Source organism: Pseudonaja textilis, chromosome Z, assembly GCF_049901715.1.
Source record: "Pseudonaja textilis isolate UNSWEBS1 chromosome Z, rPseTex1.2, whole genome shotgun sequence".
Taxonomy (NCBI): Eukaryota; Metazoa; Chordata; class Lepidosauria; order Squamata; family Elapidae; genus Pseudonaja; species Pseudonaja textilis.
The window spans coordinates 52207312-52234104 of NC_142008.1; the positions used below are offsets into that span (position 1 = coordinate 52207312).

The 26793-nt window shown below is 41.6% G+C and overlaps 1 protein-coding gene and 1 pseudogene across 22 annotated transcripts in view; one reads left to right on the top strand and one right to left on the bottom strand.

The window, feature by feature from the left end:
• Window positions 1–26793, top strand: part of NOD1 (nucleotide binding oligomerization domain containing 1) — a 99866-nt gene that overhangs the window by 38415 nt on the left and 34658 nt on the right. For 15 of the 22 annotated variants that reach the window (XR_015740342.1, XR_015740345.1, XR_015740343.1 and 12 more), the window contains 2 exons: window positions 5868–5951; window positions 13057–13140. Coding sequence is in view for 16 of the 22 variants with exons in the window: in XM_087917781.1 (XP_087773907.1) it covers window positions 5868–5951; window positions 13057–13140 (168 nt within the window). In the remaining 6 variants the exon portion in view is untranslated. Of the gene's footprint in view, window positions 1–5867; window positions 5953–13056; window positions 13145–26793 lie in introns of those variants that run through there. The other 7 variants (XR_015740344.1, XM_087917782.1, XM_087917789.1 and 4 more) reach the window with 4 other exon arrangements.
• LOC113447550 (U6 spliceosomal RNA) lies at window positions 17439–17507 on the bottom strand (annotated as a pseudogene).

Consider the following 26793-nt stretch of genomic DNA (forward strand, 5'->3'; position numbering starts at 1 on the left):
GTAGATCAACCATCCTATTGTAAATAAAAAGCAGTCAGTTCAAAAAAGACATGAGCTTTTTTGAAAAGGAACTGGCAACTGTGGAATTCTAGAGGATCTGATAAACATTTAGCAATGGATTTTAAAGGATAAAGTAAATGTAAGCGATGTTTTAAACACAGTATGACAGTTAGAAAATGATATTGGCAGTCTATATTTGACTATAAAAAACCCATTAAAAATAAAATCGGCATTGGCATCCCCTCAAAATTTAACAAGGTGACTTTTAAAAGATTTATTTTTTAAAAGAAAAAGAGGTGGTCCATCACTTTTTTTTCATCTTTCAAACATCTGCTAGTTTTAATAAGAAATGTAGGCATTTCTAGTTCCTCCACAAGATGGTAAGCTTTACTGGATTTCTTTTGGATAAATGGCTGTGTTGCAACATCCTGAGGTTTTGTGGTATAACCTCCTGAGTTCCATGATGTGATATCCTGAGCGGATGGCTGTGATGTAACGTTCCAGGTTTTGGTTTGGCTCTGAGGTTGAGGTCTGGCAATATGTTCATGGTGTGTGTCAGTTTGCTTAGTTTGGGGGTCAGGAGGTGTGGCAGCTGGTGATACAGCCATGGTCTGGTTTCTGGACAGTGTTTGCCTTTCGTCTATGGGATAGGTTTGGGTTTGAGTCTGGTGAGGGAGATTGGTGGTGGCGTCATGTGTTGTTTTGGGTCCGGTGTTGGTTTTTGTGGCTGGGACTCGTTTGTTGATAAGGGCTAGTTTCCAGATGTCTGGTAGGTGGGAGGTATCATCCCGTTTATTCATGTTATGGGAGTGTTTCTCTATTTCAATGTCTTCCCTGATTATTCTCTTCTTGAAATGTTCAGTATTGGAGATTAATTTGGTTCCCTCAAAATTAATTTCATGTCCTGTGGCTTTAAGATGCTGGAAAAGGAAGGAAGTATTTTCTGACTGCATTCTTGTGTTCTGTGATGTGTGCATTTATTCTCCTGTTGGTTTGTCCAATGTATGTGGCTGGGCAATTGTTGCATGGTATTTCATAAACTCCTTGGTTTTCTAGCTGGATCTTGTCCTTGAGGTTTCTTAGAATGTTGGCTATCTTTTTGTCAGTGCCAAAGGCTGTCCTGATATTGTGTTTGTGGAGAATTTTGCTGATTTAATCTCCTTTAGGATTAGGTTGTTAATTGTGTTTCTTTGGAATCCGTTGGAAATTAATATGTTAGTGAGGGTCTCAGGTGGTCTTTGTCAGCTAGGCGCTTGGTTCTGGAGATGAGGGTCTTGGCTACGGAGTTGATCTGTGCAGGGTGGTGATGAGATTGTGCATTTAAGTAGTGGTTGGTGTGTGTTTTCTTCCGGTGGATGGTGTGTCCTAGGGAGCCATTGGGTTTTTTGTAAATTAGGACGTCCAGGAAGGGAAGTTGGTTGTTGGCTTCTGTTTCCATGGTGAATTGTATTTTGGGGTATAGGCTGTTGAGATACACAAAGAAGGAACACCACTCAGACCCATAGTCCGCTCCATAGGCTCACCTCTACAGAATCTTGCCAAATTTCTTGCCAAACAACTCCAGCCCTACAGAATCCATCACCTCACACATACAAAACTCTTTCCACTTCATAGAAACAGTAAAGAAACAAAACCTACAACCCAGCAACCTACTCATGATCTTCGATGTCATATCCCTCTTCACCCAAGTACCTATTAAAGAAGACTTAACAGCTATCCAAAACAAATACAACCCCCTAAGCACATCCTTGATCTGACCAACCACTGCCTAACCAACACATACTTCATCTACAATGGACAAAGATACAAACAGATAGAAGGAGCACCTATGGGATCATCCCTCTCACCCGTTATTGCTAACCTATACATGGAACTTTTTGAAACCAACGCTCTAGAAAAATCTGAACACAAACCCATATATATTCATATATACATATGTATGTGTGTGTGTGTGTGTGTGTGTGTGTGTATGTGTAGGTCTAGGTGTGTTCGGGTCTTTTCCGTGTAAGATTAAGATTATCTTGGTGACGTTTCGGCGAGGTCCTACTCGCCATTCTCAAGTTGGTGCTTTCGGCTTCATGCCAGTGTGTGTGATCGGAACTGCCGTCTCTCTATAAATACTGGTGGGGGGGGGGGCTGGTGTGCTGGGCTGGTTGGCTGCGCTACTACCTCTTGATTGGTTGAAGGAGTTGATGTTGGTATAATGGGCTATGTGATGGCCATGTGAGTTTTGTTGTGCAGATATTCTGGATTTGTGCTGTAATCTCCTGGGTTGTTTGTTTTGTAGTGATCTTTTTTCCATTAGCCTCTCATGTTTTAACAGCTTGGGTAATGGGTTATGTGATGGGCTTGCGAGTTCTTTTGTTGTGGTATCCTGGGTCCTGCGTTGTAATCTCCTGGGTTGTTTGTATTTTAATCTCCTTTCCATTAGCCTCCTGTGTAGTAACGCCTTGGGTAATGGGTTGTGTGATGATCTTGTGAGACTTATTGCTGTGGTATCCTTGGTCTTGTGCTGTGATATCCTGGGTCATTTGCTGTGTTGCAACTTCTTGAGTTCTTGTGGTGTAATTTCCTGAGTATTTTGATGTGACATCCTGAGTGGGTGGCTGTGATGTAGCATTCTGGGTTTTAGTCTGGCTTCGAGTTTGGGGTCTGGGTCTGTGTTCTTGGCGTGTATCAGCTTGCTTGGTTTTGGGGTTGGGGGTGCAACAGCTGGCGAAGCAGCTGTGGTCTGTTTTCTGGATGGTGGTTGTCCTTCGTTTATAGGATGGGCTTGGGCCTGGGTCTGATGAGGGGGATTGGCAGTGGTGTCCCGTGTTGTTTTGCGTCTGGTGTTGGTTTTCATGGCTGGGACTCATTTGTTGGTAAGGACTAGCTTCCAGATGTCTGGTAGGTGGGAGGTATCGTCCCGTCTATTCATGTTATGGGGGTGTTTCTCTATCTTGATAGCTTCCCTGATTATTCTCTTGCTGGAGTGTTCAGTGTTGGATATTAATTTGTTTCCTTTGAAATTAATTTCATGACCTGTGGCGTTAAGGTGCTGGAAGAGGGAGGAAGTATTTTCTTCTTTTCTGACTGCGTTTTTGTGTTCTGCGATGTGTGCGTTCTCCTGTTGGTTTGTCCAATGTATGTGGCTGGGCAATTGTTGCATGGTATTTCATAAACTCCTTGGTTTTCTAGCCAGATCTTTGTCTTTGAGGTTTCTTAGGATGTTGGCTATTTTTTGGTCAGTGCCGAAGGCTGTCCTGATATTGTGTTTGTGGAGAATTTTGCTAATTTTGTCTGTGGTGCCTTTGATGTAGGGGAGGAGTGCGATACGGTTTTCTTCTGTGTCTTGGTTTTTTTGGGGTATCTCTTTTCAGATTAGATTGGTGATAGTGTTTCTTTGGAATCCGTTGGAAATTAATACTTTAGTGGGGGTGTGTAGTTCTGTTCTCAAGTGGTCTTTGTCAGCTAGACGTTTGGTTCTGGAGATGAGGGTCTTGGCTACAGAATTGATCTGTGCAGGGTGGTGATGGGATTGTACATTTAGGTAGCAGTTGGTGTGTGTTTTTTTCTGGTAGATGGTGTGTCCTAGGGTGCCATTGGGTTTTTTGTAAATTAGGACGTCCAGGAAGGGAAGTTGGTTGTTGGTTTCTGTTTCCATGGTGAATTGTATTTTGGGGTGTAGGTTGTTAAGATGTGTGAGGAAGTTGTCCAGTTTTTCTTTCCCGTGTGGCCAAATTACGAAAGTGTCATCTACATATCTGAGCCAGAGTTTGGCTTTGTGTTCGGATTTGTCTAGAGCGTTGGTTTCAAAGTGTTCCATGTATAGGTTAGTGATGACGGGTGAGGGGGTGATCCCATGGGTACTCCTTCTATCTGTTTGTATCTTTGTCCATTGTAGATGAAGTATGTGTTGGTTAGGCAGTGGTTGGTCAGATCTAGGATGTGTTTGGGGGGGTTGATTTGTTTTGGATGGCTGTCAAGGCTTCTTTGATGGGTACTTGGGTGAAGAGGGATATGACATCAAAGCTCATGAGTAGGTCGCTGGGTTGTAGGTTTTGCTTTGTTACAAAGAAATCAATCATGTTGTTAGTGCTGAAGAAGAGAAATTATCTTATTTGCAATCACTGGCTAACAGAGTATGAGGATCCCAAGGTTTGTTTCTACCAAGTGAGATGTTTTATTTTGAATAACAGACCTTCATCCCATATCAGTACTTACTTTCACACTCCATTATTTTTTTTAAAAAAAGATAAATTTTAGGCAAAAGTTCTTTGACCTGACCTGAAGAAACATCCATTCTTTAACTTAGTCCCTTATTTCCTTGATGATGGTCTTGTGGTAAAGTCTGTGCTCTATGTACAGCCCAGCAGTGGGAGAATATGCCAATTACCCATCCCAAGAGGATTTTTTAACTAGAAACCAGAGAAGGAGAGTTCAGAGTCTTTCTGGAAGAGCTTGTGCCCTGAGCCAAATATGTCCATCCCCTTATTTCCTTCAGAAAAAATGGTAAATATGCTGCTATCTTGGAGGATATATTGGCAGAAAATTCTTTATCTAGTAATAGTAACATTTTTTAGTGAATTGCTCTATTTCAATTTTATGAATATTTTAAAAACTCTTTATGTAGTGTAAACCACCTAGAGCTCTATAAGTAAATAACATACAAATAGATATGGAAGGAAAGAAACCGTTCAAGGAGGAAGGCTTCTGTTTCCAGAACCTTAATGATTTCTAAGCTTGGGAATTCCCATTCCCCTTCAAAACTTTTGTGCTTGTTTTCCAGGAGGAAAACAGATGCGATTTGGGATAAATATTCAGTTAGTAAACATTTGTAGACTGTTCTGTATTTGCCTCATAATTAATGTAGTTTGTGTATTTGTAGTCTCTTTTCACAAACATCTATTTAAAGACTTAATAAGAGAGGTTCTTATTTTTCCAAAGCTCTAGGATGGTTTGTAGTGGCAATAAAAAGTATGACATGGAAAGTTGGTTAATGAATTTCATTAGGGCACTTATTTTCCCAAGAGTAGTAACTACTATCAGTGACAATGGAACTTCTAGTCCGAGAACTTCATGTCTTTTGGTTTCTCAGTCAGCTGCAGAAAGATACTAGTAAGCGGTTTTGACTTCTCATCTTCCCAATTGTTGGGTTGTTTTTAGAGAAAGTGCTGATTAGATTTGTTTGTTTCAAGGGCAACACCGTTAGCCCTGCTTCTAACTGCACTCTAATCTTAGACATTTTAAATTAGTGTTTTTCTTGAAGATTCAACTCCCAGAATTTCCCAACCAGCTTACATAAAGAAACACTGTTACAAACTTGGGAGAAAAAAATGTTTTTCCTTGAATTTGTTATTGCAGCCCCTGAAGGCAGCAGGGCCACCGACCTCTCTTTGAACTCGTATCAAGTGCATAGAAATGAATATATGACTATAATTCCTGGAGAGTTCAGGAGACACAATTTGAGGGACAATTTGAGCTGAATTCCTTTTCATATTTTCCAAATAGTTTGTTCTTTCATTTTGCTCCCATGCTTGCCTTGCAGTCATGCTTTTCTTCATTAATACAGCTTGAGATGCTATGCTCAAAATATTGTGAAAATGTGGGAGACTTTCTTTAGTTAGTTGTCTACAGATAATGTGTCCTGCCAACAGCTAATTAATTGTTTCCAGAACCCATTTTCAGTACAAATAGAGCTTAGGAAATCTTTCCAGTTTCTTCTTCTGTGTTAAGATATGTGTAACTTCCTAAGATAGCATCTGCAGAATTTTCAGTTAATTTGTTAAAAGTATGATTTAAAATACAATCAAAATACTTCTTGCTGTTTGGATAGTACTACTTTCTGGATTTTTAAAACTCTTTCTCCATCATTTGCTTCACAGTCTTGCCTTTAACAGCATCACTACAGAAGGAGGTAAAAGCCTTGCAGAAGCGATGAAACACAACAATGGTATAAATATATTTTGGTAAGGAACTTGAAGGAGATGGAGATAAGCTTTAAGAGTCTTGAACATCCTCTTTTTGCAAAAGTGGCAGAAGAAATCTGCTTCACAGGACCCTAACCCTCTGGGGAGGAACGTTAAAAATCACAGCCTTGTCAAATGTCTTTCTGGCATGTATGATTCCAGAAAGAACTGGAAAAGCTTAGGTTCCACTAAGTTGGATTGATGCATAAGCTAATTCTGAACAACCTATGAAACTTTGACAGTTTGAGAAAGGAATAAAATAAAGAGTGACTAATCAACCGTTAACTTGCCCTAATCTGAACGTTTTGATAATTTCAAACTAAGAAGGAACATGTTATGCCTCAGAATGCCATTATCTCTGTCCATCTCCACATAGGAAGATGAAATCACAACAGTAGCCCGGTTCTGGGGAGACTAGCTAGGAATGTTGGCCAAGCTAAAAGACAAATCACAGGAGGAAAAAGAAAGAGGAAAACAAAGATGCAGGCCATATTTTTTATAGATTTATACTCTAGTCAAGTATTAATTATTTTTGTTATTGTAGTCTCTTGAGAATGGAAGCAGGGCTACTTGGTTGACCCCATCTATGTACAATTGGGATGGAATATTTGAAACAGAAAGTGCCTCTTTTTACATAGGCATTTATGTAGTTCAATACAATCATTTATTTTTTATTTCTTAGATATTTTAAATCATGCCTTTATTACTTTTACACACAACTCAAGACAGTGAACATTCCTAATATCCCTTCCTCCAGGGGCTGCAGTGACTCACATGCTAAGATGCTGGGCCTGCACATCACTGAGGTAGACAGCTCTGTGGCTCGATTCCCATAAGCAAATAAACCATGGAAGGACAAGAAAGGAGCCTCCCCTGATTGCCTACTGGCATTCAGGCATCCCGCTCAAAAATTTTCCTTTCCTGGCTAACACATGCCATACGCTAAATAAATAAAATCCCTTCCTCTTCCTATTTTTCCCACAACAACCACATCAGGTGGGTTGGGGTGAGAAAGAGTGACTGGTCCCAAATCACCTTGTCAGATGGTTTTTATGCCTGAGGAAGGTCTACACCTCACAGTGTCCTGGTTTGTAGGTCAGCATCTTAATCCCTACCCCAAACTGGCCATGAAATAGGAATTCCTGATTTCAGACCTTCTGTTGTAACACATAGTGCAGGCACCCTAAATTAGAATTGCATGATAATATGGTCATTTGGAAGGGATAAGCTAAGGTTTCCCAGTTTGAAGAGAATAGAACAATGGGTACTGGAAGAGTTGAGCCAGTATTCCCAAATCTTGAAATAAAAATCTTATTTTCACAAACCTGGAATCAAAGAGAAAGGAAAAAAAAAAGCTTTGTACTAAAAAGAGGAAGACACTGGCAGTTGAGAAGGAAACTAAACTTATACTCAGGATAAGTTCAGGATATCAAAGATAATAAAAAACAGATCTGTCAATATCTAGAACAGTGATCGCCAACTGGTGGACCAAAGCCCACTGGTTATCCATGAGAAAATTTTGGTGGTCTGCAGAAAAATGTCCCCCCAACCCCCCCAAGCAATTAATCCAGGCTGTGTGGGAACACAAGGCTGCACTGCCCACATGGCCTGCCCACCCACAGGCCCCCACCCTTTGGCTGAGCGCAAACCTGCAAAAAGCAGCGCAGCCCTCAACGGCCAGGACGAGGCAATGGTGCTGTTGCAGCAAGAGGGGCTGGCGGCACAGGCAGGCTGAAGCAGTGATGGAGATGGCCGGAAGGTGCAGGAGCACCACACTACTTGCATTTGCATGGCACTCCCATACCTTCCAGCTTGCCTGTCTTGGACTGGGCTCTTCCTCGATGGCCGCAGGCTGTAGAGATGGCCTGGGGCAGGAAAAGTATCAGCTGGTGGTGGTGGGAGGGGGCAGATGGGGCAAGTCTGCACTCACCATCCAGTGCAGAGGTTCGGAATGGGATGTTGGTGTCAGTTTTCTCATCCCTCTTGGTGCTCTGCTCTGCTCTGCTGCCCCTCCCGCCACATGGCCCCAGCCATTGCTGCCTGGGGAAGGCACAGGAAAAGAAAGCAAGCAGAAACATAGCTCTCACTGGGGTAAAAGAGCTGAGATCAAGGAAGGCACAGGCAAGATGTAAGATGCCGCCTTTGAAAAGCGACATTTTCTGTTGCCTGTGCCTTCCGCGATCTCTGCTCTTTCGCCCCACCGAGAGTCATGTTTCTGCTCGCTTTCTTTTCCTTTGCCTTCCCTGGGCAGTGATGCTGGGGCCATGGAGGGGGCCACAGAGATGTCAGGGCTGCTCTCCCCCCTCAGCAAGCCAGGCCTGGAGAAACATGAAGAATTGCGGGTGAGCAATTCTTCATGTTACTCCACACATTTCCAGCATGCTCTCCTCTGTCTCGAAGTAGGATTGAGTGGGGGTAAGGGAGCAGAGGGAAGGGTAGGAGGGAAGGAGAAGCCCAGCTGGCTTTCCTTTGGCATGGGGCATGGGGAGGAAGAGCAAATGCCCAGACCAAAAGAGCACCAAGGAAGACAGGCTTCTAATAACCAGCCTGTTTGTGGGCTTGACACCAGCCTGTTTCTGGGCTTGACACCCGCCCCCCCTTTGGAGGGACACTTCTCTGCTTGTAAGTGGGGGGAGAAACTTGGAGCTTAGCCTCAGGGAGTCCTCTTGTATGGAGGCTGAAGGGGGATTGTTGCCTGGTTATTAGGAGCCTGTCTTCGGCGCTTCTAGCCTGGCCCTCCCTCCCTCCCCCAACTCCAAGCAGTCACACCTGGCAAAGGAGGGAAAGGTTTCCTCTGACTTGGGGGGGATATGAAATGACAGGAGACCAAATGGGGGGCTCTGCTTTTCTTCCGTTTGAGGAAGAGCCAGTTCCTCCCCGTCCAGATCTTCCCAGCCTTCAGGCACCATGTGGCTTCTTTTGAATCCCAGCAGTATTAAATCCTCCCTTTCCCCCCCCCAAAGGATGAGAGAGGCCCCCTCCTTTCCTTCACTTTGCCTCACAGTTATGATTAAGCATTTATTATTTTGTTATAATTAAATAAACATTTTTATTTTTTAAAAAATTATATATTTATATATTTTATATTAAAATTATTTTTAATATTAAATTTATATATAATATTAAAAATATATATTAAATATATTATCTTTTTTAAAAAATTCATATTAGTGGTCCTTGGGATTTAACAGTATGAGTTTGGTGGTCCCTGAGGTCCAAAAGTTTGGCGAGCCCTGATCTAGAAACAAGTAAAATAATAACTAGCAGTCAGCACGGGATTGATAAAAACAGATAATGCCAAACCAATCTTATTTCATTGTTCAACATAGTGGTTCAATTAGTAGACCAGAGAGATACCGTGGACATAATATACTTAACCCCTCCCGCACTTCATTTTTGCCTTCCTGGACCCCAGGGATGCTTCCTGAAACAAAAATGCCCCTCCCAGAAGGCTTTCCTGAGGTCCAGAAGGCCCCAAAACGGAGCATGGGGGATGCTGTATGCCCCCTCCAGGCTCCATTTTTTTTCTACCTGAGCCTCAGGAAAGCCTTCTGGGAGCAACAATGCCTCCCAGGAGGTTTCCCTGAGGCCTAGAAGGCCTAACAAAAGGGGGCGGGTGCTGCAAAAAATCCACACCCATCCATTCAAATGGCCATGCCCACTTAGTCATACCCACAGAATCAGTTGTTAAAAAATTTGAATCCCACCCCTGGTCTTAGTGGACAACCAGCTAAATATGAGCCAGCAGTGTACAGCAGCCACCAAAAAAGCTAATGCAATCCTAAGTTGCATTAACAGGGATACAATCAAGATCAAGTGAAGTACTAATGCCACTCTATAAAGCCTTAGTAAGACCAAACCTAGAGTACTGCATCCAGTTTTGGTCACCACACTATAAAAAAAGATGTTGAGACTCTAGAAAAAGTACAGAGAAGAGCAACCAGAATGATTAGGGGACTGGAGACTAAAATATACAACGAATGGTTACAGGAACTGGGCATGGCTAGTCTAGTGAAGAGAAGGACCAGGGGAGACATGATAGCAGTCTTCCAATATTTGAGGGGCTGCCACAGAGATGAAAGGGTCAAGCTGTTTTCTAAAGTACCCGAAGGCCAGACAAGGAATAATGGATGGAAACTGAACAAGGAGAGATTTAACCTGGAAATAAGGATAAACTTTCTGACAGTGAGAACAATCAACCAATGGAACAGCTTGCCCTCGGAAGTTGTGGGAGCATCATCACTTGAGAGTTTGAAGAAGAGATTGGACTCCCATTTGTCAGAAATGGTGTAGGGTCTCCTGCTTGGGCAGGGGGTTGGACTAGATGACCTATAAGGTCCCTTCCAACTCTGTTATCCACTATCAGGCTTGTCAAAACAAGCAAACATGCATGAAGTAAAAGTTGGTGCGATCTTTAAAAATGACAATAAAAGAAACAGGATTTAGTAACTTGGGGCAGATAGAAGCATCCTCTGCAAAAAGTATCATTGAAGCAGTTAGTATAAAATATCTTAAAATAATTGATACTTTTTATTATGCCAAATTATTTCAGTTGTGCACCCAAACTGAAAGAGAACAATTTCTGACTGCTACCAGTAGATGGTTTTTATTTCACTCAGATCAGTCCTGAGCCAATACGACCAACAGCAAACTGAGGGAGTTATGATCCATAAGGTTTTCTTGCCTACTTCTATATAAGACCCATTAACTTTTGTTAATAGGTTGTGGAAACACTCTGAAGTACTGTCTTCTACTATATCATGCTGTACTGTACTGTATTCTTGAGGTGCTGCATATATTGGAAGACCATATTTGGGTGTTATAGTATTGTGGTAGGATTGAAATTCTTCAAGTCTGAGTTGTCTGAGATTACTGGCAGTTATACTCTGGTCTGGATGAAGTTGGCACATTAGTTCTGTTTACAATACTCTTCTCATCTGGGGAGCAGAAATATGAAAGACTTAAGTCTGATATGCTTTAGTAATTAAATAAAAAACAGACCATTCCCCTCTTTTATTGTGTTGGAGTTCTAGCATTGCATAGGTGATTGTGACCACTAAATAAACCAGTTATCTCTAGAACAGCCAGTCCTGGCACTAACAAAATGGACAGATGGCATTTAAAGATATTCTAAATCTGTGGTCACCAACCAGTGGGCGATGAGAAAATTTTGGTGGGCCGCAGAGAAATGTCACCCCTAGAGCACCCCCCAAAGCAGTTAATCCAGGCTGCGTGGGAACACAAAGCTGCACCGCCCACATGGCCCGCAGGAACCCTTCCCGCCCACTCACTCCTTACCTGGCAAACTTGCCTAAGTTGCTATTTTTCCTTTCCCTCCCCACCCTGACCATCAGCTGTTCTGCGGTGCCAGGAGATTTAGATTAGCTAGAAAGTAGAAAACCATTGGATTTCTTGCTTTCTAGCTAATCTTTAGATCCTTGGCTCTGCTTTTAAGCAGAGCTGAACTTTCCTTAGGACTGAAGCTTCTATAATTCAGTGCAGACTCAGATAGCTGATGGCAGAAAGGTAGATCTCTGAGTGAATTTGTGATTCTGTGAGCAATTTAATCTACCTGCCTACTTCGCTTGATTTTGGATAAAAGCTGCTCTTTTTTATTAAAAAAATCAATATTTACATACATGGTGTGTTGTGAGTTAATTTTGTGAGTTTGCTTGCAAGCAAATTTTATGTGACAGACTCAGGTAGTTGATGGCAGAAAGATAGATCTCTGAGTGAATCTGTGATTCTGTGAGCAACTCAATCTGTTTGCTTGCTTTCCCTGCTTTTGGATAAGAGTTGCTCTTTTTTATAACAAAATTCAATATTCACATAAATATTTGTAATATTTACATATAAGCCATGCCCAGCCAGTCACATGACCATCAGGCCATGCCCACAAAACCGGTTGTTAAGAAATTTGAATCCCACCCCTGTCTGTGTGTGTGTGTGTGTGTAAGAGGGGGGGGCTCTCTCTCTGTCTCTCTCCCACCAACGTCAGCAAGCCACTGTCAGTCAAAATTTATATTAGTGGTCTCCAGGATTTAAAATTATGAGTTTGGTGATCCCTGAGATCCAAATGTTGGCGATTCCTGTTCTAAATAGTGCCCAGAATCTTTTGCAAAACTCTGGGAAACAAGTGCTATTGGCTTGAACAATGTGAATAAGGAATGAATAGAATTGAGATATAATGTATTTTTCCTTGGTGTAGCTGCCACCATTAGGTACTATAGGTAGATCCTGATCCTGATTCATCTGAATAATGTGTCAATAATAATGTATTGAGGATCCATCAGAAATGAAAGCAAGAGTAGAATCGTGAGGAGAGGCAGAAGAGAGTCCTGTCAGGATAGTCAGCTGGCTAGAACTTCAAGGGAGGATTGTTTTTGAAGTGAAAAATATAGTGCAATTTTTTTTGTTACTGGTCTTATATGTTCTCAATATTCACATCCCAAGAATAATTTAGATTTTTTTTCTTTTTTCTGGTCTCTTTTATGGATAGAAATAGGATCACAGTTTAAGATTGCTGATAAGACCCTCAGTTATACTGCATTTATAATGCTTTTCTGGAATTTCTGGGGGAAAAAGTACTCTCCTGGGAATGCCACATCACATCATTGGAATATATCTACAGGGTAATTGAGGGAAAGCTAACTGGACTTGCTAATGTTTACTATTGTTTCTCAGACCCCTTTATTCCCATTTTTACCCCAGGCATTTCCCTAAACTTCTTTGGGTGATTTACATAGTTGTGACAAAAACAAAATGTTTTCACGACACAGAAATGGCTTTGAATAAGGAGGGAGTAGGTTGATTCTCTGGTCTGAGTGACCTCTTACTTTCTCAACCAAATAGTGAACAAAATGACACTCATCTAGTTATGCACTCAGAGGCTACAATACAATGCAGTCATGCACAATAGAAATTGCATAGTGCTTGGCAGGCGGACAGATTGGATTGCAAAAGAGTTTTCTTTTATCCATTCTGGCTTGCCCAGAATTTTTTATAATAAAATCAAAATTAGCAACTAAAACAAGAATGATAATATTTTAAACTGCGCAAATGTCATTCATTCACATGACTGAAAACCTTTTGTGTTCTTGACTAGGCTAACAAAAAATGAGTTGGATGATGAAGCAGCTGAAAGTTTTGCTGAAATGATAAAAGTTAACAAGAGATTGGGCCATCTGTGGTGAGTTACACTGGTTTATGAAGGGCACATTCTTAGTCATGGCTGCGGGCAATAAACCATGTTTAAGGATTATTAAAAATTCTGTAGGAGGATGCATAGTTGATAGTTATTTTGACTGGGATATCCATTTAATGTTATATATTTATGTATTTATTATTTGCAGTCCACACTATTCCAGTGGATATCAGGGCACATTACAAATGAGAAAATCAAGAAAAACAAACATGACAAACCCAGAAAAATAACACCAAACAGTAATATCCTTTTTTCAGCAGAAACAAAATTGGAAAAACGATTTGATGATCTTTAAGACTGTTACTTGTTAACACAGGTGTTTAGTTCCTTCTTCCTAAGTAACTTTTTGGATGCCCACATTTAAATTTCCAAAAGCATGTCACAAAATGGCCTCTTCAGAGAAGCTTACATGTTCATGAAATGCACATTGGGCAATCACTAAGCACTTTGCTAGCAAAATAAGGGACCTGGCTCTCCATCCTTATTTCAAATGACAGGCCTCAAGCAATGGGACATGGAGACAGGAGAGAGTATCCAAATGATCACAAATCAAGTTCTGTTCTTTACATGGCTTGCATGTGATGTTGCAATGTGTACAGATAGGTGAAACTTCCATTATGACATAATGCATGGCTTGGCATCATCATGGTGACAAAGGCATACTGGGGCTTCTAATTCCTCATTACCTCAGCTTATTTGTTTTTTCTTCAGGGTAGATGAGCACATAGCCAGCGTGAGAAGCATTCCTATAAATGGAGAGGGCACTCTAAACAGCCCTTTGCTTTGAAGTGTGTCAGCTTCCTATTTATCCATCTGTCTATATTTAAATTAAAATCAGGTGGAACAGAGAGCCTGGCAGGCACCAGTTTGCCTATTTCTGTACTAATAAAATACCGAGTTTAGATAATCAGCTGAAATGTGTGGCTAGACATGTTGACATCTTTTTGAAAGCCAAGGATACATTAGTGTTACATATGATTACTATCACTTTACATATGATTATTATCAAAGGAGTAATTTTTCAATTAACCTTCTTATGGCTGTTCTTAACTGATAGTTTTGAAGCCTGATGCCAGAGGGGATTAGCCTATAGATTTGAAATATTGTATAGCTCAAGTCTGTCTCTCATCAATTCTTTCTAGTATCCAAATTTCTCTCTGTCACATTTTATACTACTGAGTTTCTTTCTCACTTTCTCAGGACTTAATAATCTTTTAGTAATTCCCACCACACCCCTTAACTGCTGGCTCATGTTGTCCGTACCTCCAAGACCAGCTCTATATTTTTTCACATATCTAACTCTGAAAGAAATCATATGAAAAGACAAAGGGATGAGGGAAGAGGAAACATTTTCAGAGTTTTCATCAGTTCTAAAAGTTTAATACTTAAGTAATCAAAAGTTCAAGAAGGGGGATAGTCTGATTTAGTTGATTCCTCAGCAGACTGAAGCTATTGAATTGCTTCCTATTTATTCTTTTATTTCCTCCTCTGATAAAATAGTTATTGTTCTGCAGGCTGATGTATTTTTGGGCTCTGAGCTAGGTGGAGTGTCTTTTTTTTTGAAAATTTTATTTGGGTTTTCACAAATAAAACCCCACCATAATACAAATAAAACATCTTTTTTTGAAAATAGCATGGTCCCGGGTTACACTTCTTCATACAGACACAAACTCAATTTCATGCTCACTTTTATGTTCTATTCCATATCTTATTACTGTTTTACATTTTCTTTAATTATCTCATATCAATTCAAATCATTATATTTATACTTTTGTCTGTCCTGTTTCAATTTCATATTTTCTTTTCTCATTAAACAAATTTTCTCCTGTAGTTACTAATTGGAGTATGACACCTTTATATTTTTTAATTTTATCCATTCAACTCTTATTTAAGTTTCAATATATACCTTGAGGTTATAACATTCAATATAATACATTATTTCCAATCAAATTCTACTTGGTACATTCTTAAAATACACACTATATTCTTAAAAAGTGATTATGAATATATGTAATTAAAACACTCATTCCATTCCAATTCAATTCTATCATTAATATTCATTACAGTCGTAACATCTTTAACATTACTTTTCAGTTAAATATCATACTTCCTTGGGAACACATAAGCTTTCCCTAATTATATTTTATAAAACATTAAATAATTAAAATGTTCCCATCCTTTCCTAATTCATTTCTCTCATTCATTTTATTTCATTTATTTAATAACAAACATTTCACTAGATTACAATAACTATTTTATCCATCATTTTAATCATTGTTTCATATTTTCTAAAATTATTTCTATTTCTAACATAACAATACTATCTTGTTATGACTCCCCTTCGAAATTCAAACGAACAAAACAGAAAGCAGCCATTTCACAATTAAATCAAACGGAAAGAAGTCTTACAAGATAACGGCTGGCAGAAACCACAGCATAAATCTTTACTCTGTCCGGCAAACCAGTCCTGGCAATAAATCTTCAGCCTCAAAGCTCTTTGCTGTAACGTCTTCACTCAAATAGTTATTTTGTTCCTGGCGAAATGTACCAGCCCAGCTGTGTCCTTTTATACTCATTAAGGCAACGTGCTAATTTACTGACTTGCCCTTCTCATTTGTTCCAGCTGATTTTGCCTTTTCAACCGTCTTCTATTTTTTACATTTAACCACAAATTTTCCAAGTTCTCATCTCCACTAGAAGACTCTCTCAAAACTTCCCTGTCAGCCATTCCCGGCTGTTGATCAGATAAGGAACCAGAGGAGGTCAAAGGTCCTGACAATTCTAATACATCAGGTCTGTCATCCTTTGTCACGTCCATCTCCTCATCCTGGTTATCAGTCCAATCAGTAAGCCAGGCTGGTTCATATTGTTCTGTCATAACCTCTTCACTTGAACTCATATCAATCAGGAGCTGAATCCAAGCCCGGAGCCACAACACTATCTTATGTACCTTTGCAGAATCCCTTTTCAATTAAATTTTCACCCATTATCTCTAAATAGGCCCTGTTTCTCCATATCTTGTTTCTGTCCTTTATAACTTCTTTTCATTTCCTTCTTCCCTCTCTTCTTCTCCCTCCCCTTTTAACCCCCTTGTCTCTCTAGTTCTAATTCTCTCTTCTGTATTCCTCTCTTCTGTTGCTTTCTAATATTATATTTATTTTTCAAGTTATTATTCCTTTTCTTGGTTGTTTTTTCAAATCTTAAACTTTTCATTCTCTTTCCCCCCCTTTCCCCCCCGCACCTAAAGTTACTTGTTCATTAAAGATGGCTTCTTCTTTGTCCCGGTCTTCTTGTTCTGCAGGCATTTCTTGTTTTTCTTATAATTCGAGAACTCCATTTCTAAGAATTGAAAGCCAAAAAAACCTCTCCCTTCTTGTGCATCTTCTTTGTACTTTTTTTAAGTTCCATTTTCAGTTCATCTAAAAGTAGTGCCATTTTAAAACACTTTTAAACAACCACCCGATTGATTCAAATGAAATAGCCAAAAATCCAGAGATCACCAAATAATCCAAATACTCCCAAGCTGTTTCTTCTTGCTTCTTTTTCACATTCTCTTCCTGGGGTTTTAATATTTTGTAGCCAAGTTTCAGTTAAAATGTATCTTTTAGAAGTCTTGTTGAGGTTTTACTGTAAATTCCTTTTAATTCCAGGCAGTCTCCTCCCTTTTTTCCAGATCCTGCCCTTTTATTCTTTTTCTCTCCTTTCCTGCTTTTAAAAGATTTTAAGTATCCAGAAATCTTTATTATTCCTTTGACATTTTATTTTCAGCTTAAATGCCTATTGATGTCAAAGTGGATTTTTTTTCCAATTTCTTATTTCAATCTCTTAGCTGTCAGTATAGGGAAAAGGAGAGAAGAAAAAAAACCAAATCCTTTCCCTTTTCTCTCTCCTTTGCTGCTTCAAAATCTTCTTTGGGAACAATGTTACTTTTCTTTTAAAGTTTAAATTCCAGGGTACCTTAGTTGTTGCTTTTGCAGTTTAACCCGGTCAACCAAAACTTTCTCTTCTTATCTTCCTCCTGCACATTCTTTTCCAGTCGAGTTCTTCTTTGAGGTGACCATTTCTGACCACCGCTGCAACCGCCTTCGGGAAAGGGAGTAATGGCCAGCTGAGGAGGAGAGATACAGCTCTCCTCGACCCTGCTGGTGGTCTCCCCCCTCTTCACCTCTATGGTGTGGCTTAGCCCCGAAACGAGCTGGCTTGGGGTGCTCCAGCGGTGAGCACAGATCAAAACCACGCACGATCGTGGTTTCAGTCTGTCTGCAAAGAGGCTTAAGCCACTTATTCTTGCACAGGGGCCATGCTAATCTTCTCTGTATCGTTCCAATTTTAGTATATGTGCTGCCGAGTGTCTTTTGATGAGCATATGCATCACTGACTCAAACCATTAGGTGTTTCTGTGAATCAGACTGGCTTAATAAATTTCAGTAACTTGGCTGTTATTTCTTCTTTACATTTGTCCCTTTGCTTGTTTTTACATTTCTAGTCTGCTTTTTAATTCAACTCAAAGTTATTTACAAAAACAAGGAGAACAAAAGTACTGATGTAGGGGGAGAAAAACAAACCCAGCAAACTACAGAACAATCAGCCTAACATCAATACTCAGGAAGATACTGGAAAAGATAATTAAAAAAACATATCTGCGAACCTCAAGAAATGAGTAAAGTAATAACTAGAAGTCACCATGGGTTTGCTAAAAACAGATCATGCCAAACCAATCTTACTTCATTCTTCAACATAGTGATTAAATTAGTAGACCAGCGAAATACTGTGGACATAATATACTTATTTTTCAGCAAGGCATCCAACAAAGTAGATCACAACTTCCTTTTTGGTAAGCTAGAAAAAAGTGGGATAGATAGCACCACCGCTAGATGGATTCACAACTGGCTGACAAACTATACTCAATGAGTAGTCCTTAATGTGTCTAAATCTACAAGGAGGAAAGTGAGCAATGGGATGTCACAAGGTTCTGTCTTAGGCCCAATACTCTTCAATATCTTCATTAATGACATAGATGAGGGAATAGAAGGGGAACGTACCAAATTTGCAGATGATACTAAGCTAGCAGGAATAGATAACACCCAAGAAGATAGGCTCAAGATTCAAGTGGATTTTGACAGACTAGAACGTTGGGCAATATTTAACAAAATGTAATTCAATGTAGAGGAAAGTAAAGTCCTACACTTAGGCAAGAAAAACCGAAAGTACACATATAGACTGCGTGAAGCTGAGGTCAATAGCAGTAATTGTGAGAGGGATCTTGGAATCTTAGTGGACAACCAGCTAAATATGAGCCAGCAGTGTGCAGCAGCAGCCAAAAAAGCTAATGCAATCCTAAGTTGCATTAACAGGGATACAATCAAGATCAAGTGAAGTACTAATACCACTCTATAAAGCCTTAGTAAGACCACACCTAGAGTACTGCATCCAATTTTGGTCACTACACTATAAAAAAAGATGTTGAGACTCTAGAAAAAGTACAGAGAACCAGGATGATTAGGGGACTGGAGACTAAAACATATGAAGAACGGTTACAGGAACTGGGCGTGGCTAGTCTAGTGAAGAGAAGGATCAGAGGAGACATGATAGCAGTGTTCCAATATTTGAGGGGCTGCCACAGAGAGGAGGGGGTCAAGCTATTTTCTAAAGCACCTGTAGGCCAGACAAGGAATAATGGATGGAAACCGAACAAGGAGAGATTTAACCTGGAAATAAGGAGAAACTTTCTGACAGTGAAAACAATCAATCAATGGAACAGCTTGCTCTTGGAAATTGTGGGGGCGCCATCACTTGAGACTTTGAAGAAGAGATTGGACTGCCATTTGTCAGAAATGGTGTAGGGCCTCCTGCTTGGGCAGGGGGTTGGACTAGAAGACCTACAAAGTCCTTTCCAACTCTTTTTTAAAAATAATTATTTTATTTTATACAAACTACAAACCTTCCATTGGAACAATGAGTCATCTGGGTATAAATGTCTTGTGCAATAACAATTACAGTTTATACATATTCATTGCTTAGTTTTAATAATTTATTCTTACATACTAATCTACACCATATATAACTTATAACTTTCCCCATGTTAACATTTCTAATTCTTTCCATGTGTTTACTATTTTGCAATAGTCTTCTTTAATTTCTAACTTCAATATTTATTCTCCAGCCATTGATAAAATAATTCCCATATCATGTAATAGTCCATTTGTTCCTTCTCTTTCATTGCTTGTGTTAGCCTATTCGTTTCTGCACATTCTACTATTTTCTTAATCACATTCTCTTCAGTCGGAATGTCTTCACTTTTCCAATTTTGTGCAAGTACACTTCTAGCTGCAGTTAATATATAAATATTAATTATATATAAATAATATATTAAAAAATAATTAATATATAAATACACATTATCTTTACTCTAATTTTCAGATGTAATCCCCAACAGAAATATTTCAGGCTTTAAATCATTATGTTGCTATATCATCTTTTCCAACTTCTTTGAAAGTAACTCTGTATCTTATTTTTCCCATACTATAAAAAAAGCATGCCATCCCAATTTCAAATCATGCTCCTCCACAGTCAATAGTCTTGTGTTCCTCAATACAATCCATTCTTTCAACCATGTAAACACTGCAGCCTGGTAGTATAATTCCTCCTCTAGTCCTTATATCCTATAACATTTCCAACTCTGTTATTCTGTTAAAAGACAAATACCATGCAAGCAAGTTGCACTAAAAACAATTAAAGGCCACAAGCAAATATCAAAGAAAAGGCTGCCCACTTGTCCTTTATTTGTTATGGGATAATTCAGTTTCCCAGGTGCCTTAAGACAGCAGCTCTGTGACTTACCAGTATGGCCAAAGGCATGGCAGGAAAAGATAAAACAGAATTAATGGATTCAGTTGATCTGCTGAACCTTTGATTGAATTTAGATTAAGCCACATATAAGTGTACTTTTTGCCAGGGCACTCAAGATGATTCACCTTTTAAATTAAAGGGTAAGAAAAAACAATAAAACAGAAAGATGAAAAAAGAACAAAGCAGGTTCAACGTAGAAGTGTTTTGTAGTGTTATATGATAATGTTACAAGTTACAAATATAATTAAGGTATGAGAGGATTGTATGTATTGCTTGCCCTGCTTCAACATGCTCCAACCATTCCTCCCACACTAAACCCCCATTCCTCTCACACTCATGAGAAAAAAAGCCTGACATGCATAAAAATATGTCTCATTAGAATTCATCCAGTATGAAAACCTGGACTATACAGAATCCCAACTCACAGGGAGACTTTCTGCATGTCTATATATGGCCAGGGCAACTTCCTCGTTTGGCCATTAAATCTGAATCCGGCTAGGGAGAAACTACGTGGCACAAGCTTTACACAAGATGGCATGGCTTCATTTAATTGGAGAATGGGAACCTCAAGGGGAAGAGCCAGGGAACAATGGGTCTCAGCCTAGCCAATGAAAAAATGCCTAGGCAGGTTCCTGCCTATGAAGAAGATCCACCCACTTCTCAAACTTGTCCCACCCAGAAACATTTAAAATATCAAAAGTAGGGTGCAGTTTTTTGAGGTTTATAAGAGTCCCATAGAAAAGATACCCCCTACAAAGCTCTATGCCTCATGATCATTAATCTGGCTCCAGATGAAGGTTGAGCATGGCATACATATGTGACTGGAACACACAATGTTCTCAGCTGTTGCAAAAGAAAACTACAGAGAAGGGACATGATATAATTACCTGTGAATGTCCTTTCTCATTGGACTGCGAGAAAGTCTAGTGTGGGCGTTCCTCATGTCTCCTCATCACGTGACTGAGCCTGCCAAATCATTGACCTTGCCACTGTTGCTATAGATACCCCAGCTTTCAGCAAAGGATTCTTGACAAGACTTTTCGTGTTCTGAAAAAGATTAAAACATCCTTCTCCCCACTACCAGACCTCCACAGGATGGGCCTAGACTCTCTCTCAGTCCAACGAGAAAGGACGTTCATAGGTAATTATATCAATGTCCCTTCTCCATTAGACTGCTGCAAGAGTCTAGTGTGGGACTTACCAAAGCTGGCACATCCCCAGGGAGGGTCAGGTCTGATCTTCATCTGCCTGCTCTGATACAACTCTCTGGAGCATCTGTCTGCCAAAAGCCACATCCACAGATGCGAAAGAGTCCAGACAGTAATGGTGGATAAACAGGGAAGGAGATGAACAGGTGGCCGCTTGTTGTGGTTAGCTGGCAGCAGTGACGAGAAGGTTCCTGAGGAGCCTGTGCCAAGTGCACGTGCATGAAGGATTACTCGGAAGAAAGAACAATTACAGCAGCACAGGCGACTCGGGAGTAAGGCTACAAGGTAATGGCCCCTTTCTCAAGAGGATAAAAGCCAGGTTTGAAAAAGTGTTCTTTGCAGAAAGCAGAGAAGCTCTTAGCTCAACTGGTGGATGTCTTAGTTTGTGAATCTTGTAAATTAGTTCTTATCTCTGGGTTTTTGGCAGTCTTGACAAACAACTTGGCAAGCCTCTTTCTTGTCAGAGATAATTGTTGGAAAGCAGCCTTTTATCTGTAAAGGAACAGCATTCATGATTAAACCTTGAAAGGTGGGGGCTGCTGTCTTTGTGTTTGCTCTCTGGGAACCCGGTTGGGTCAGAACATCACCCTGCAGATCTCCTCAATAGATGCTTGAGTAGCCCAAGCTGCCATTGTGGCTGCACTCCTTGTGGAGTGAGCCGTTAGTCTACTGGGCACAGGGAGACCCTGAGTCTCATAAGCCAATGCTATGCAAGATCGAATCCACCTGCCCATAGTTGAAGGGGAAATCTTGTTTCCTAATGAAGCCAGTTGAAAGGAAATGACGAGAGACTCTGTCTTTCAGAATGAAGAAGTCCTTTTAACATAAATCTTCAAGGCCCTGAGAACATCCAGAGCATGCCATTTCTTCTCCAGTTTATGGGTTGGATTAGGACAAAAATCTGGCAAGACCAGTTCCTGCGCTCTGTGGAACAAAGAGTTAACTTTCAGAACAAAAGTAAGATCTAGCCTCAGAACCACCCTGTTATGGTGAAAGATGCAAAGCTCTGCCATAACAGAGAGAGCTGCCAGTTCCGAAACCCTTCTAGCCAACCTGATGGCTACCAAAAAGGCTACCTTAATAGTCATGAAACTCAGGCCAATAGTTCTTAGTGGCTTGAACAGAGTTCTTGTAAGAGTTTGCAGGACTTTGGAAAAATCCCAGGTAGGGTACCTGTGGACAACAGGAGAATGTAGATTCGATGCTCTCTTGAGAAATCTGCGGACTAAGGGATGTTGAGCAATAGATTTCAGTGATCCCATAGACAAGACCGAAGACAAAGCTGCTATCTGTCTGCAAAGCATATTAGGCGAAGTGCAAAAGGACCTCCAAGTTGCATCATAAATGCCTTTCTAGGTGCCTGAATAGTATCGATGACTCTGGCAGAGAAACTGTCCTTACTTACCGATCCCCGTTCAATCTCCATATGGCTAACTGAAGCCATTGGGGCTCTGGATGCAGCAGAGCTCCCTGGCTGAGAGAAATTTTGGATGGAGGGATCCTCGATGCGGGAGTCACTGATAGGTTCACCAGATCTGCAAACCAGGAGTGTCTGCACCAATGAGGAGCCAGGAGCAAAATTTCCGCCCTCTCCACTAAGGATTTCTGATGACAAGCGGAATGAGGGGTAAGGAGGAAATGCATACATTAGGCCTACTGGCCATTGGGACCGAAGACCATTGGTCCCCTCTGCCCCTGATGCACAGAACCTAGTGAAATACCTGGGGAGTTGAACAATGGCTGGGAACGCAAAAAGGTCCACAACTGGAATCCCGAAAATCCCAGTCATCTCTCTGAACAAATCCAGATGGAGACACCATTCGGAGTGGTCTATTTTGGCTCTGCTCAGCCAATCTGCCTGTACATTGTTGACCTCTGAAATGTGCTCCACCTTCAGAGATAGAAGGTGCCTCTCTGCCCAAAGGCCTAGCTTCTCTGCTTCCTGCATAAGGGCCCTGGACCTGGTTCCCCCTTGATGATTGATGTATGCCTTGGCTGCCACATTGTCCATTACAAGTACATGGCTCCCCACTGCACTACCCTGAAACTATTTCAGGGCCAAGTGATAACCCTGAGCTCCAGCCAATTGATGGGACCTGTGCTCTCCATCTATCACCCCTGAGCCATCTCCAACTGAAGATGAGCTCCCCAGCTGTATAGGCATGCATCTGTGGTGATAACCACTTGATTGGGCTCCTTGAAGAGCTGACCCACTGTGATGCTTGGGGAAAGCCACCCCTGGAATGACCTGAGAACTGCTTGGGGAACTGATACCCTGATGGTTGAGTGGCTCTTGCCTACTTGTTGGTAAAGGAGCAGGAACTGCTGTAGTGAACGTGCATGAAGTCTTGCCCATGGGACGATGGAAATGCACAAGATCATTTTGCCCAAAAGCTGAGATAAAAGAGACAAAGGTACAGTCTGACGCTGTCTTATCTGCCCGTCCAACAACTGCAAAGCTCTGCTGACAATCTGGAGATAAGAAGACTTTGCAGGCCAGTGCTCCCAAGTGTAAAAGATGGTTGGTCAGCTCCAGATGACTCTTCTTGATGTCATCGAGAACCCATGTGACTGCAGCACCTGCAATGTAATTCGAAGATCTCTTCTGGCTGTGAGTTCGGAGGATGATTGAATTAAAATATCATCCAAGTAACATTGAACTCTCACTGACAGAGCTCACAATGAGGCCACCAGTGCCGCCAGTATCTTGGTGAAAACCCTAGGGGCCAAAGAAAGGCCAAAGGGTAAGGCCCTATATTGATAGTGTTGACCGTTGTAACCAAAATGGATAAATTTACGATGACCAGTCCAAATTGGCACATGGAGGTAAGCTTCCATCAAGTCAATGGAAGTGAGGAAGTCACCCTTCCGAACGCTCTCCAATATAGTTTTGGAGTGACTGCATTTTGAAATGCCGGTAAAGAACATAACTATTCAGATGTTTGAGGTCTAAGATAGCCCTCCAGCCCCCCGAGGCCTTAGGGATGACAAACAACTGGGAATAAAATCCCTGCCCTTGCTGATCCACCAGAACCACCTGGATGGCACGAATATCAACTAAGTGTTGAATGGCAGATTCCATGAGGACCCTTCTAGCCTTTAGCCTTACAAAAAACCTCAGAGGGGAAGAAAGAAATTCTAGGCAAAGTCCTGACCTCACAATCTGCAGAAACCAGGCGTCAGATCTTGGGCTCTCCCACCGAGTGGCAAATAGAGACAAATGACCGCTGATGGGGGAGTCATAAATGCAGTTACTTGGAATGCCAGGCCAAATGACTTCCTCTTCCTTGAAAGGGCCGCCTGCCCTGTGAGGGAGGAAGTTGTCTACCTGACTGCGTCTGATGCTGGGAAGGACCTCTGCGATCAGGTGAATCTGGAACCCAAATCTTGTTTGAAGGACGACCGGTAGTATGGTGCTAGTCTTGTTTCCAATCTCTTAGGCATTGAAGGGAGGATCATTCATTTGTCTTGAGTCTTGACTAGATAGGGTTCCAAAGCCCCCCCAAACAGCTTGTCGCCTGCTAAAGGAGCTGAAGCCACCTTCCACTTCCTGAGGGCATCCGCTTGCCAATTGTGGAGCTATAAAAGCCTTCGCACACTGACAGAGGTAGCCATGGCCTTGGAGGCAATCTTAGCTGAATCAAGAGTAGCATCAGCTGTAAACTCCGTGGCCGCTATAATTTTGCACAGATCTTAATGTGTCCTGATGTCAGATGCTGGTAGTCACTCCTGAAATTGTTTTAACCAGCGGAGTGAAACCCGCATGAAAAAGGATGCCATTGTAGAGGCAGGGACCGCCCAGGCCAAAGCCTGGTGGGACTTTTGCAGAATATTTTCTGAGCATTTGTCCTCCCCTTTTAATGCATCCTCTGGTTCCGTGGGGGTCCCCGAGGAAGATGCAGAGCTAACCACTGGTGGATCCACTGATGGAAGCTGCAAAGCCTTGGCCAAATCTGGACCCACATTGTAGAAGTTTTTTCTCTGAGGAGAATGGGTTAAGGCCCAGGCCTGGAGAAGCACATTAGTACTACATCCATGAACATTCTAGGTGATGGTAATACCTGGACAGTGGGCTAGTAATACCTGGACAGTGCCTGGACAGTGGGCTGGGAGAAAAAGGAGTCCCCCTGGGGCTGTCATTGAGCATTTGGCTGTACTAAGGACTCATCTGGGGCCAATTGGGCTGTATTCTTGGCTTGGGTAACAAGGATTTGAATAAGGAATGGTCAGACAAACCTGAGAATATAGGTGTATTGATTGAGACCTCTTCATCGTCTGAGAATCTAGGGGCCCTCAATTCCCTTTCCTCCACCTCTGGATCAGGGGAGTGGCTGCGTTCCAAATTTTCCCTAGACTCAGTCTCCTAATATCACCCCCCCATTCACTATGTATTAGGGTAGGGGTCTGTCTGGCCATGCTGGAATGTACCGGTCTAGCACTGGTGGAAGGAGCCCCAGGTTAAATCTGTCTGGGTTGATCCATCCACAACCCAGGGGCAATCCCAGAAGGACCTAGCAGCTGGTGGATCCCATCTGCAATACCTTGTCTGATGGATGAAGACACCACCTCTCATAGAATCTGACATGTCAGACCCTGAAGGGCTCCCTGGGCAAAGTCCTGCAGCAGAAGGGGTAAATGTGGATTGAGCCCTAGGTAAGGTCCAGCTAGGCTGAAAGGCTGGCTAAAGGGTGGCAGAAACTGAGGAATGGCAGGAGTAGGCCAAACCACAGGCCTGTTGCTGGGGCCTTTTCTGTTTAAATCTTGAGGAAGGGCAGGATGGAGCTAAATAGCTTCCTCTGGTGACCAAGACTGTGGGATTTGAACATTAACTGTTTCCAAATCTGCCCTAGCAACAGTTGGATGGGGTGAGAGTTGGCTCCTCCCCCCCCTCCCCCTTTGCTCCAGGCCCTTAGCAAACTGTCGTTCCAGGGCCTCATGTCTTCTCTTCTCCACATGTTCCTCAGCCTTGGATTTTTCTTTCTGGCCATAGCTTTGGCTTTAATTCTAGCTGCAGCCCCTTGTGCTGAGGAATACTTTTTGGATCTTGTGCTGTGCCTTGGAGAGGCTTGTGCCATAGCAGGAGATAAGGGCTCTTCTCTGCCTTTCATTCCTTCGATTGGGAGTTACTGTTTAAGCAGTCACTGATCCCAGGCTACACAGACTAGAAAGCCTTGAGGCCTTTCAAGCAGGGGATAGATCTCCCACCCCACAGTACAGTCAGTCAGCTGTGCAGCGGGAGCCTCATTCAGCTAAAAGAGGGGAATTAGCGGATTAGGGCAATGTAACCCCTGTTGCTGCTCCACTTGTTCCTGCAACAACTTACAGTTGAAGAGTTAATCCACAGGGGCCCTCAACAATCTCTAGCTCTGGAAGCACCCTGTGGGGGCGGGAAGGTCCCTTCCACCAGTGAGGCATCTTTGCAGCAGCTCCAGGTCCCTGGGAGCCGCTGTAATCTTCACGCTGATCAGCTGTTCGTTCTGAGCTGATTGTGCTTCTATTTGCTTTAATTTTGAATTTTTGCTGAATTTTTAAGCTTTCTCTCTGAGAGAGCCTACTCAGAACATGATTGTCTTCATGAGCA